Consider the following 14,511-nt stretch of genomic DNA (forward strand, 5'->3'; position numbering starts at 1 on the left):
CTGCTCTGAGACAACGTTGTCCAGCTAGTGTTTGGTTACACATCCACACTGCAATATGATAACCCAGTAATGAAACTGAAGGTATACAAAAAATATCTCCTTATGTTGATACATTTCCATTCACAGTCGATGGCAGTGTACGTGGTGACATCTGACGTCTCTGTGTTACAACATTTCCCACCATGCACCAGGAGAGCGTTTTTCAACAGCAGAGAAACCGATGTTGAAAGACCACTGCCACAGCGTTGGCTACTGCCGAGGAGGCAGTTGGACACATGAGTATTCGGAAGATCCTCTCTCTGGAGACAGTTATTCATTGCAAAATACATGAATACACCTGGACAAAAAATAAAGCCCCATAGAATATGGGGCTTTATTTACTAACACATCTTCCAAAAGGCCTGTGAGTGTCTAAGTCACCCACGCGTCTTTTCGGAGGATTCCTCGCCCTCGTCTACTGTACTGATCCGCACCACTGCCAGGCAATGACATCGGCTACGGCAACTCCGCAGGAGATGAGAGACCGGCTGATGCAGGCCATCGATGGCCAAAGCAATGTGAGTTAACTAGTTAACTTTTCCACAAATTTTAAGTGTCTGTGCCCACAATTGCAATGGTCCCCTATTGTGATTGTCTTATGACTAACGTCGACAGCGTACATTAGCTAACTACAGTAACGTTAGCTGTAAGCCTGGTAGCTAGGTAGATCTAAGAGTTTGTTGTTAAGCTAAGTAAATACTAGATACTAAGCTAGTTAATTAGCTGTGTAGTAACTAGCTAAACACACTGGACTCTGGACTGACCCCCAGCATGTTGATAGCTTCGTATAAACAATACCGCGGTGTTGCTGGTAATGAACCATTCATGTAAACTCGCGAGATCAGGAGCCTTGTGAGGCTAGTATGTTGACATATTCGGTTCTCAACCAATAGTATAAATCAATCATTATTCTCAACCGTTATTATACCTCAGCGTTTTCAACTTGTCTCAGTTATTCTAATAAGATCTAATAACTATCTGCTTACCTGTCATTTAGCACAGCTAGCTAGTTAGTTTTGATTTCGAAACTTAATGTTAGCTAACTAGCAAGCAAGCTAACTACACTGAACAAAAATATGAACGCAACATGTAAATTGTTGGTCCCATGTTTCATGAGCTGAAACAAAAGATCACAGAAATGCTCAATACCCACAACGCGTATTTCTCTCAAATTTGTTAGTGAACATTTCTTCTTTGCCAAGATAATCCATCCACCTGACAGGTGTGGCATAGGGTTTAATGAATTTATTTAAATTGACAGATTTCCTCATATGAACTGTAACTCAGTAAAATCAATTAAATTGTTGCATGTTGCGTTTTTATTTTTGTTTAGTATATTTAAAGATGCAAACAGTACCGTTGCCTATGACTATTGTAGCTAACCAGAGATAAAAACTGCGACTTTACTGGAGTTTAGTCCGCCACCCCTTTACTGATTTTAAGTTAGGACCAAGTAGACTGACGAGTGTGGACATTCAGCTAACTGCTTACTAGGCACTGTAGCTAGCTAACTAAAAGGAAGAATGACCTGACCACTCTTAACCTAGCACCAACGTCAGCAATGTCTTTGGTAATTAGCTACCTATAGCATTCACACATACAGTCAGTGATTAGGCCTATTACCCAGTAAAGAGAATTTGACAGACAAGAATGTTTTAAATTGAAAGCGCACTAAACATATTCAGCACAGCCAGACTTGGATCAGTTTGTAGTGTAGACTTAGTATGGGTGCCATCAGTCAAAGGCCCAACTACTTATGCTATTTGATATTAACAAAGTGTTCCCTTGAAAGAAATGTCTGAGGTAACCAAATGTGTTGTTGAAGTGACAACACACTGCAAGGACGCTTGCCAAGTCTGTTGGTCAAGACTTGTGGGCCTACCTATCATAGGCATTAGTACTGAGCAATTTAGTGATTTTTAAAGTCGGTTTGATTATCAAAAATATATATATTTTTTTAAGTCCTACATTTCAGTTAACATATATTTTTTTTTACATGCATTATGAAATGATGACTGTAAAATGATAAGAGCTTTTTAATGTAAATTCCAAAGCCAAAAATAGTTAACATTCAATTGCCAAAAAATCAAAATATTCCATTGTCTCTCAGGTCCACATAGACAAATAGGAAATGACTATGAAATATTGAAAAATTTCAGTTGTGTATATTTCGTTTTTATTTAATTTGATTATTTTTCATTCCTTAAAGTAATCTCATCTCTGCTCAGGCAGAAGCAGACAGCCAGACAACCATCTAACATTACTCTGTTCTCCCCATACTGTACTGTCTTTAGTCATCCTATTTAGCTAGGCTAGCCTGCCTAAGTACTGTATGCTGCAGAGCTGTCAGATGATCATTTTACTAGTTAAAAAAAAAACATAAGGCATACTTTCAACAGTGGTGTAAATTAATAGTTAAGTAGATTTTTTGGGTATCTGTACTTTACTATTTATTTTAACTTTTGACGACTTTATTTCACTACATTCCTAAAGAAAATGATGTACTTTTTACTCCATACATTTTCCCAGACACCCAAAAATACTTGTTACATTTTGAATGCTTAGCAGGACAGTAAAATGGTCAATTCACAAACTTACAAAGAACACGTCTCTACTGGCTCTGGTCTGTCGGACTCACTAAACACAAATTCTTAATATGTAAATGATGCTGGAGTGTGGCCATGGCTAGCCGTAAATTTAAAAACTCATTGTGCTGTCTGGTTTGCTTAATATAAGGAATTTGCAATGATTTATACTTTTACTTTTGATACTCAAGTATACTTCAAACCAAATACTTTTACTCAAGTAGTATTTTACTGGGTGAATCACTTTTACTTGTCATTTTCTATTAAAGTACTTTTACTTTTACTCGAGTATGATAATTGGGTACTTTTTCCACCACTGACTTTCACAAACTGTCTCTATCCGTCTCTCTCGTAGTGGTGTTGTGTACATTCCGCTCTCATGCGGCGGTGTTTGCGGTCTGTGTGTATTTTACACTTTTACGCCTGCTACGTTAGGGAGCTACTTTGATCCGGAAAATAACAGCCGCAATGGATTATGACCATTGTAGTTAATTACCACGTTTATGCTCTGAACTAGGTTGAATATTTGCTTCAGGAAAACTACAACTCTCAGCCCAGCGTCCCAATATCTTAACTTAATTTCTCTCATGAATGAGAATGGGGTCATGGCTAGAAGGGATCCAGCTTTAATAAAATGAACATCAGATTTGACATTTCGCAGCAGGTTAGGAAAATTAGGTTAAGGTTGGGAAAAGGCTTAGGGTTAGCTAAAATTTCAACATTTGACATTACTTTGACCAGTGGTGGAAAAAGTACCCAAATCAAATTTTATTGGTCACATACACATGGTAAGCAGATGTTAATGCGAGTTTAGCTAAATGCTTGTCCCAATTGTCATACTTGAGTAAAGGTACCTTAATACCTTAATAGAAAATGACTCAAGTAAAAGTGAAAGTTACCCAGTAAAATAGTGTTTTGTTTGAAATATACTTAAGTATCAAAAGTAAATGTAATTATTAAAATATACTTAAGTATGAAAAGTGAAGTAAAAGTGTAAATAATTTCAAATTCCTTATATTAAGCAAACCAGCGGGCACCATTTTCTTGTTTTTTAAATTTACAGATAGCCAGGGGCACAATGCAACACCAAGACATAATTTACAAAGCATTTGTGTATAGTGAGTCCGCAACATCAGGGGCAGTAGATGACCAAGGATGTTCTCTTGATAAGTGTGTGAATTGGACCATTTTCCTGTCCTGTTAAGCACTCAAAATGTAAGGAGTACTTTTAGCTGTCAGAGAAAATGTATGGAGTAAAAAGTACATACTTTTGCTTCACTACATTCTTAAAGAAAATAAAGTTGTCAAAAATAAAAATGTAAAGTACAGATATCATAACAAAATTACTTAAGTAGTACTTGAAAGTATTTTTACTTAAGTACTTTACACCACTGACTTTGATAAAAGCTGGAATCTTTCTAGCCATGTCTGAGAAATGGTGTGATAGGCCCCTCCCAAAATGATTTGTTTAATAACTGAAACCCCCCCTGAAATGTCATTTATTCACTCAGCACTAATAGGCATACACTGCTGAAAATAACCTTTCTCTGCCAAGGCTTACAGCATAATATTAATTGAGCCAATTCAGAGCTGAGATTTGATTTGGGTTGTTATATATATTGTGTGTGTAAACAGTTTTAGTTGAACATATCTTGCACAAAACCCCCTTATTGTTGAGTCAAGTTTTTGGAATATGAATAAATCTAGCCAGTCAGATTTAGTGGATTGGTTAGGTTTAGCCTAATGCTCCTTACTGGTATGACTAGAATGGCTAACATTTGCATGTGTTTTCTCAGTTTTGTCATCTCAAACTTGAAACTGCTATCGGTTTACATCCCCGGTACAGGTGCACATCTGAAAGTCCATTCAAATTTAGCCATATGCTTTTGTCCTCCACATTTTACAGGGGAAATCGCTGTGGGGTGCTAATCTGAATAACAGCCATTTGTATTTGATGATCAACAACACTAAATTCATCATCAGTGAGATTTCTGTTAAACAGAGATGGCTACACCATGGAAATCTTGATAGACTACTAGCTGCTGACAGACTACTATTTGCATTGTACAAGTGGTTGAAGCTGTGTAGGCTAATGTTTGGGGGGGTGACATTTTATGCGAGGCTAGTAGGCCTTAACATCAGTATCTAACTACTCCTGTATATTGTTTTTTGAGATGAAAAACATGAAAACTAAACAAAATGTCAGACGGAGGGGAGCTACCAAGAAGCTAGCCAGAGAGAGACTCATGATATGAATAACTTAGTTAAAGATATTGTAGTCCTGCTGCTGCCTGCAGACATGACTTGTTGGCGAACATGTTATTTGTTTTCATATGGTCTCTGCCCACAGGTCAGTAGCTGACTGTCAACCTCTATACATCCATTGATCTGGGGAATGATCCGTTAGGCCTCATCAATTAAAAAAAAATATATATATTTTAAGGAACTCCGTCTGGCTTGCAACTTACTCTAGAAAGTTGTAATAGTAGAATGCACGAGGTGCCATTTCGAAATGAGGTAGTGCATCATCAGTTTTCCTCTTGTCATTTTAGTCGAGTACCCCGAACAGTACATGTTTTTATTGTAAGCCTGGACAAGCACACCTGATTTAACTTGACAACTAATCATCAAACCCTTAATGAGTTGAATGAGGTGTGTTTTTCAAGGGCGACAACGAAACTGTACTTTTGTGGGTACTCGTGGACCAGGGTTGGGAAACACTGCCTTTGATGGCTATTTATAACTTATCAGAAATGTCCAGATCAACTAGCCCATGTCAGGTAACGTTTTTTAACTAGGTGTTTTATCCCAAAGATTTTGTAGTAATGTTCAAGTCACTCAAATATCACATGAATACACATTACACTTGGCAATATGTATAGAATTCCAAGAACATGAGCTTTAAAACTGCTAAATGTTCTCTGCACCCCATGACAATGTGTAGAATTGCAGGAAATAAGCTTTAAACCTGCAACATTTTCTCTCCGCCAACAAGAGGGGTGTGAACAGTTCTTGTGCCCATAGAAATAGAAGTGGTGTGCACGTGCAGGGGGATGCGGGATGTTCCCCAATGGTGGAAGGGGGGAATTGAGTGAAAAAGTTTGTAAACACCTGATCTAAGCCACCGACTCTATGGATATCAGTGTGTGGTTTTGAATCCAATGATTCAATGATTTGTTATATACACTCAAAGCTCTTTATTTACAAATATCCAAATGCCTCATCTGTCTTTGTAAATAGTAATTGAGGGTTTTCCTATGGACATTTTCTGTCTTTCTTTATTATGAATAGTTTTAACATGATTTGATGTTTACTTTCCAGCAGATCTGCAACATGGTGGCTGTAATGGAAGTCATTTCCTATTTGGAGAAATATCCCATCACCAAGGAAGCACTTGAGGTAGGATACACTAGGGGTAAATATCCATAATAATATTATGTCAGCTCTTGGAAATAGATGTTGTGAAGATGGGGTTTGTACTAAAGAAAACTGCCTGTTCTTCCTCAAGGAAACCCGCCTTGGCAAGCTGATCAACGACGTAAGGAAAAAGACGAAGGATGAGGATCTTGCCAAGCGTGCAAAGAAGCTCCTGCGCACATGGCAGAAGCTAATTGAGCCTGGGCAGAGTGAGGCACTATCCAAGGGGCATATGGGTCCGCCAGGCGTTGCCAACGGTGGTATGCATCTCTGCCGGATGGACGTCTCCCCTCCAGCTGCTATCCCGCCTTCAGGTAAAATGGTTCCGGAGCTCAAGAGTAGAAATGACTTCAACAACCGTTACTCCCCCAAAGCGGAAAAGTCAGGCAACCGAAAACGGAAGGGGGAACAGAGGGACAGGCAGCACATACCAATGAAATTGTCCAAAATAACCGCCTATGAAAGAACACACAACTCACGACTGCCAACAAATGGAATTGGAGCCAGTCCTGAGGCTTTTACGGACACATGTGGTCCACATCTTAAATCAGACAAGGATGGTGCTGAGCATCTTGACATCGACAGGCTCAACAATATCCCTGTCAATGCTGTCAAACCTCACCCTAGCTCACCGGGAGTACCCAAACCTCTGAGCACTTCCACATTGCTCAAAACGGCTGTTTTGCAACAGCATGGCAAAATGGACCTGGCTGTCTCAGGAGGGGGGCTGCATCAGCCCAAACACCCTCGAAGCAACTCATATAGTCCCAGAAGTACAAAACGGGATGCGGTAGTTAAACTGTCTATGACCAAATCAACGACTCTACTGAGCCCTGCTCGGAGCCCCAGGGTCATGGACAGCTCTGGACTGGGGCCCTCTCCTTTGCGTTCTCCACACCTTTTAACTCCATGTATGCAGGGTTCCCTCACTGTTGGGCCTCTGCCTACAGAGTCTGTCCTTCATTGGGACGGACCGGCAGACGTGGACCAACGCCTTCAACAAAGCACCAGGAGACCTGACTCTCTGCACTCCAAAGCCTCGTCCCACAGCGAGGTGAAGGCAGAGAGTGATGGTTCTGTCACTAGCACAGAGAGAAAGAGGAGAAAGAAATACAGGTCCAGAGACTATACAGTGAACTTGAGTGGGCAGCCCACGGAAGAGACCACAATGCCATGTAGATTAAAAGACCGTAGACTTACGTTTGACCCTGTAACAGGGCAGATCAAACCCTCAACCCTCAAAGAGTCTTACCCGGAATGGGAGGCTACAGTGACTCCGGTCACACCAGAACTTCCTCGGACAGAACTGCTCAAGCAGAACCATTGTGCACAGAATAGCCCTGTTACTCCCAGTCCGTTTCAACAGACCAACTGGAAAGAGCTGTCAAGGAATGAAATCATCCAGTCCTACCTTAACCGTCAAAGCAACGTGCTCACATTGTCTGGGGCTCAAACCTCGGGGGCACACTTTTTCATGTCTGAGTACTTGAAACAAGAGGGACATCATATCAAAGAGGGCAGAAAAAAACACATGCTGGTACCAAATATCCCTGATACGGACTTACCAGGGTTGAGCCGAGCGGTCACAAACGAGGATCTCAACAGAATACACAAGGAGCACTGGCCTGGGGTGAATGGTTGCTATGACACCAAGGACAACTGGTATGAATGGACAGATTGCATTTCCTTAGACTCACATGGGGATGATGGCAAGCTGAATATCCTGCCATATGTCTGCCTAGACTGAGTTTAATGAGCTGTGGCTTCAAGAGGGAAAAATGGCACCTTCCTTGGCTGAGTGCAAAAAGGCAATTATCAATGGAAGAACCTGCTCACTCCTTTGCAGAGGTGGTGTAAGAGAGGCCTTGCTAATTGTGCTGCTCCCATAAAAAGCAAACGTTGATCAGTGTTCGATGGGAGAGAGCTCAGCTGTAGCGTCACTGAAGTTCTTTGAGTGGAATGGGTCCATACATTGTCTGCCAAATGCTAAGAGTTTAAGGTGCCCAGTAACTTCAAGTATGGAACCTGTTTGGCATGTACATGCTGGCAAAGAGAATGAAACGTGTGGTTATATCATGTATGCATTTATTTATCTCTTACATAAAATAAAATTATACACTTCACTTATTCAATCAGTTCTGCTTGTCAGATAAGGTAAAACTGTGTTCTGCATATTTTCTCACAAAAATTGTTTGCAGTAGCAACATTCCATACCACCATACAACTAGAACGGTTCTTGCACCAACACTAACATCTTAATATACAGGGAAACTATCTGCAAAATGACACATTATGGAAATGTGCGAGTTAATAGCATTTTCTTTAGCTTTTCCTTTTTTCCTGTTTCTAGGTAGTAAAATATGAATTCTAATGGCAAAGCAGATGATGCTACAACATGCAACTATGAGGAAAAACAGAAAAATAAAATGTTTATGCTGGAAATATACTTGTTCCCATTCCTTTATATTGTTTGCCTTATGGAAAACAATGTTTCCTCAAACGGAGCCTTAGTGAATGTACAGAAATTTGCCTTTTTGTGTTCAGGAATGCAGAGGAGAACACATTTGCTACTTAGTCCTTTTTAAATGGCCACGTTGATACAGTATGTGTTAATAAAAAATAAAAAAGCATATCGTGAGTGTCTTTCTCCCTTTCATGTGGAAAGCCGTTTGGGTCTTTGCGTGTCAAAAAAAGCTTGTTGACCAATCAGGACCTGAATATGACTGCACGTCACATACTTTAATGCGTTCCTAATTTTTTTACGTAGTGATTACACTCACACTTGCATTTCATTTGTCACAACTATTTATAGATACGTATGCTATGTTGCCGGTAATGTTGTCTCGCGCACCTACAGTGCTGGTCATTAAAAAAAAAGCTAGCTAGCTCATGGATGCAAACGATGTTCATCCCCAAAAACATAGCAAAACAACAACTGTTTCAGTAGCTATAGCGAGGTGTCATATAAAATAACCCTAATTTATAAGACCGTTATTTGATTAATGGTCGTCGGACACATCTATGTGAAGTTAGCCACAATAGTGGACTTTGCGGTTAGCCTTCAAAATAAAAGTATATAATTGACTGTGATGCAAATTAATACAAATAGTAGAATTATGCCATAATTGAATAGATCAGGCTAAACGAGGTTGGAATGTGTAAGGATTTAGGATTAATGCATTTCAAACCCACTACCATATTACTTAAGATTGAATTGTTTGAACAACAGCTGCTTTGTCTTTGTGTGTGTGTGTGTGTGTGACAAGAACTGAGTAACATGGTGTGACTTGCATGTTGCAAAGCGGTGTACTGTTTGCTACATTTGCCTTGCCTGTCTGTGTGTGACAATATTGAGCACATGGTGTGACTTGCTGCATGTTACAAAGTTGTGATAATCAGGTATAGGGAGGGGTGGTCATCACAAGGTTTAACTGAGATGGAAAAATACTGAACAACACAATAGCAGGAACTGAGCAACTGTTACAACTAGGGTGTGATACCAGAACAGTGAGAATCTATACATCCGACAGAGGGTGGACTCCAAGAAGCGCCAAGAAGCTAGGACTAGTCTGAGAGCCTGCGATAGGCTGAGCAAGTCTAAACCACGCTCAGCCTCTACTAGTATAAGAACAGCTATTTACGTACATCCTGTCAGTTCTCTGTTTGCCCTGCGAGGTGGGACAGAGAGCCTGTATATACGAAAATTGCATTTACCATTTATTGCTTGAATTTAATTAAAGATAATTAACGACAGATTCTGACTTTTATTCTTCCTGATACCGGATTCGAAAGACGCAGCCTCTAACAAATGTTATATAAAATCAACAAAATACTATTTGTTAATCTGACAAAAATGTTGAAATCACACTGGATGCATTTTACTTTAGAATTGCATTGGGTGCATACTTCACTATACAGCCTTGCCTATGGATTATGGATCAATGACATGGGGTAGCAGTCTACTCCGTGACACCCAGAGAACATTAGTGTCGTAGCTCTCATTGCGGGACTCTGAAACAACTGTGAATTGAGCCACATTTATTGCCAACCTATGTGTATTGAACACTATTTCAGAGGAAAAACAATACTGTGTTTTGGAGTCTGATAACTCTGAGGACGTTGGGGAAAAAATATATTGTGTATTGAGTAGACTGATCCCCAATCTGTAGGTAAAGCTGTACAGTGCAATATGAATGACACAATAGGCTGACTGGGGAGGTGATTTCACAGTCACAGTCCTGCGATAAGCGCTACAATGCTATTATTTGTATAAACTCTTCACAGTTGTGTTGTGTGGGTGTCACCGAGTAGACTGATGCCCCATTTCATTGCATTATTCCACCAATTGTAACCTTCTGCAACACTTTCAAATAGGTTCTTTTATTTTGAAGACAAACCGCACGTTCCACTATTGTGACTAATCCTAATTGTGTCTAGCTTCACAACACAACCCTGTCCGGTTGAGTCCCACTAGCCAGATGAAGCTAGCTGGCTGCTTATATCGTTAGCTTTGGGCAAAAGGGTTAAGGTAGCTGGATAGCTATTTATTTTCATGAACCTAAGTTCAGTTCCAATTGGCGAACAACAAGTGCCTACCTAGCTAATACTTACAAGGATTCCTAAATCATTGTTAAGAATAATGAAAATTACTGCAGTTTCTACTGGTCATAGTTTTCTGGCTGGTTGTATTGGTGCTTGCTAGGTACCAAGCTAAAGCTAGTTATCCCAAACACCGCTTCCCAATAATTTCAATGGAAGGAAAGCGGTGGGAGGTGGTGAAAAAGTTGAACTTTACCCAACTTTATGCAAATCACCAGAGACGACCACTGGGCGATGACCAATCATATTGAGTGGTTCGTCCCATGACGAATTTGACGCTATACGTCCCAAGGCTAGAGACGTTCTTCAGCAAAGATGGCTGACAAAAATACTAGGACGGAAGCAAATGTAAGTGATTAAAACGTTAACGAATCATCCAAAAAAATGTAGTTGACAGTAATATGTTAGTTAATGTAGAGAAACGATTATGCATTTTTTTTTTAAATCATAAAGTTAATTTACGAAAATCGCGATTTAGCAATCTAGCTGACTAGCTAACATTAGCCAGCTAGCTTTATTATTATTATTTTTTATTTCACCTTTATTTAACCAGGTAGGCAAGTTGAGAACAAGTCTCCTTATGTTGTGACATGAGTATGAAATTATGGTTGTTTGTTTTAGGGACTCCTGAAACAACCAGCAAACCAGGCTGTCGTCTTGTGAAACAGTGGATGTAAAGAATCTAGTAGCTAGCTAAAGCATTTACTGCAAATTTAATGTAAAATTTGTTCAGCTTTCCTTGCTGATATTTGCCATGCAATGGAGATAGCTAGCTACGTTCTTGCTTATTGTGCAGTGGAGGATAAAAAAATACCTGTATATGCCTATGGATGTGTAGCTAGCTATCTAGCCGATCTGTGTATGGACCCAAACGTTTGGTATACATATTTGTTCAGAACCAAGCTATCATAGCCAGTTGTATTAACTTCAAAACAGTCAATGACATTAATGATGCCTAAGGATTCAGTAGAATATAACTTTGTGCCAAGGATGCAAGTCGTATATACATGTAGTTATTACCATGCATGAGATCCACACATTGTAGCCTGTATATTTAATATATTCAATGATCATGTACTCTACCATGGCAAATAAAGGTGCAGTTCAGGTATGAATGTCTGATTATTTTTCAGTCATATCCAATACCAGGAGATGAAATTCCAGTCTATGAATGATGCGTGTCTGTATGTATGTATTACAATTACACACTTCAACAGTGTTTACCAATCTTGGTTCTGGGAAATCAATGGTTACATATTGTAACTAAGACTAGAAACAGGATTTAACTAGTTAAAGGCTGATTTGTAACTTGTAAATACTCTAAAACCCATTCATCTCAATATCTAATGCCCTTCATCTGCATTGATTTGATAAACACAGGATAGGTATAGTATTTCATCAAATGAGACTTAATTTCAACCAGTAGAGAATGTGAAATGCTTTATTGAAAGAAGTTAATTATCCAAGTGTTATAAATACATGCATTAAATATTATAATTGTAATATAAATACAAGGTCAATCTGTACTTCAATGCACATCTGTTGTGCATTATAAAAACAGAGGAAGAGGCATAAAAGGGAAAGAGATAAGAGCAGGGAATGCAGCATATGATTAATGAATCAGTGCTACCCAAATATTCTCTCAGTTCATCAAAATTAAATAGTGTTTCTAGTCGGCCCGAAGGTTATCTTAAGAGCGGGTAAGGTGGCAATGATGGGACCAGGGGTTGGCATCCTCATGTCAAAATACACTGCTCAAAAAAACAAAGGGAACACTAAAATAACACATCCTAGATCTGAATGAATGAAATATTCTTATTAAATACTTTTTTCTTTACATAGTTGAATGTGCTGACAACAAAATCACACAAAAATTATCAATTGAAATCCAATTTATCAACCCATGGCGGGTCTGGGTTTGGAGTCACACTCAAAATTAAAGTGGAAAACCACACTACAGGCTGATCCAACTTGGATGTAATGTCCTTAAAACAAGTCAAAATTAGGCTCAGTAGTGTGTGTGGCCTCCACGTGCCAGTATGACCTCCCTACAACGCCTGGGCATGCTCCTGATGAGGTGGAGGATGGTCTCCTGAGGGATCTCCTCCCAGACCTGGACTAAAGCATCCGCCAACTCTTGGACAGTCTGTGGTGCAATGGAGGATGGAGCGAGACATGATGTCCCAGATGTGCTCTATTGGATTCAGGTCTGGGGAACGGGCGGGCCAGTCCATAGCATCAATGCCTTCCTCTTGCAGGAACTGCTGACACACTCCAGCCACATGAGGTCTAGCATTTTCTTGCATTAGGAGGAACCCAGGGCCAACCGCACCAGCATATGGTCTCACAAGGGGTCTGAGGATCTCCTCTCAGTACCTAATGGCAGTCAGGCTACCTCTGGCGAGCACATGGAGGGCTGTGCGGCCCCCCAAAAGAAATGCCACCCCACACCATGACTGACCCACCGCCAAACCGGTCATGCTGGAGGATGTTGCAGGCAGCAGAACGTTCTCCACGGCATCTCCAGACTGTCACATGTGCTCAGTGTGAACCTGCTTTCATCTGTGAAGAGCACAGGGCGCCAGTGGCGAATTTGCCAATCTTGGTGTTCTCTGGCAAATGAAAAACATCCTGCACGGTGTTGGGCTGTAAGCCCAACCCCCACCTGTGGATGTCGGGCCCTCATACCACCCTCATGGAGTCTGTTTCTGACCATTTGAGCAGACACATGCACATTTGTGGCCTGCTGGAGGTCATTTTGCAGGGCTCTGGCAGTGCTCCTCCTTGCACAAAGGCGGAGGTAGCGGTCCTGCTGCTGGGTCGTTGCCCTCCTACAGCCTCCTCCACGTCTCCTGATGTACTGGCCTGTCTCCTGGTTGCGCCTCCATGCTCTGGACACTACGCTGACAGACACAGCAAACCTTCTTGCCACAGCTCGCATTGATGTCCCATCCTGGATGAGCTGCACTACCTGAGCCACTTGTGTGGGTTGTAGACTCCGTCTCATGCTACCACTAGAGTGAAAGCACCGCCAGCATTCAAAAGTGACCAAAACATCAGCCAGAAAGCATAGGAACTGAGAAGTGGTCTGTGGTCCCCACCTGCAGAACCACTCCTTTATTGGGGGCGTCTTGCTGATTGCCTATAATTTCCACCTGTTGTCTATTCCATTTGGACAACAGCATGTGAAATTTATTGTCAATCAGTGTTGCTTCCTAAGTGGACAGTTTGATTTCACAGAAGTGTGATTGACTTGGAGTTACATTGTGTTGTTTAAGTGTTCCCTTTATTTTTTTGAGCAGTGTATATCTGCAGACGAGCCAGATGGAGAGAGAGAGCATGTTTAAACCTTGTTTTTATTTTTTTATTCAAACATTGTTAGTCATCAATCACCAGGAAGTGAAATACAAAACTGATCTTCGATAATTAACTCTGAAATACAGAGATGCAGTAGTCCCAATGTAAAGCATCTCTTTAATAATACTTCCTGTTGACCTGACTAAGTGACCTCACCATGCTGTGCCCTCTATGTAGCCAGGTCAGATGCGGGAGGGGTTCACCTACATAGCTGATATAACCTAGAGGATTTAGGAAGAAGAGAGGGATGAAGTGAAGGAGAAAGACTTAGAGAAAATAAGGTAGTTAGAGACAGTGTTCAATAGGAATTTGTGCGTGTGGCCTCACCTGGTGTCCACACTAAGTGGCTACAGAGCACTTTATGCTGAAAAACATGAACGGACACACGAGGACAAACAATATAGCGCAGTTATAGAAATAATGAAGTGTCTTACTATTCTCCATGTGTAACAGTATAAGTTTAAACCGTCCCCTCGCCCATACCCGGGCGCGAACCAGGGACCTTCTGCACACA

General features: G+C 40.6%; 1 protein-coding gene across 3 annotated transcripts; it reads left to right on the plus strand.

Moving 5' to 3' along the window:
• The first annotated feature begins 139 nt into the window (after positions 1-139).
• On the plus strand, positions 140-8,671 carry LOC110494277 (mediator of RNA polymerase II transcription subunit 26). 3 transcript variants are annotated; one of them, XM_021569255.2, is made up of 3 exons: positions 140-557; positions 5,946-6,023; positions 6,133-8,671. In XM_021569255.2, exons 1-3 carry the CDS (start codon positions 486-488, stop codon positions 7,786-7,788), a joined length of 1,806 nt encoding a protein of 601 aa, XP_021424930.2. In that variant the 5' UTR covers positions 140-485; the 3' UTR covers positions 7,789-8,671. The 3 variants fall into 3 exon arrangements, with proteins under 3 accessions (XP_021424930.2, XP_021425008.2, XP_036811991.1); XM_021569333.2 differs by having other exon boundaries at positions 5,949-6,023; XM_036956096.1 differs by lacking the exon at positions 140-557 and adding an exon at positions 4,274-5,404 and having other exon boundaries at positions 5,949-6,023.
• The last annotated feature ends 5,840 nt before the right edge of the window (positions 8,672-14,511 follow it).

The sequence above is a fragment of the Oncorhynchus mykiss genome, chromosome 1 (assembly GCF_013265735.2).
Source record: "Oncorhynchus mykiss isolate Arlee chromosome 1, USDA_OmykA_1.1, whole genome shotgun sequence".
Taxonomy (NCBI): Eukaryota; Metazoa; Chordata; class Actinopteri; order Salmoniformes; family Salmonidae; genus Oncorhynchus; species Oncorhynchus mykiss.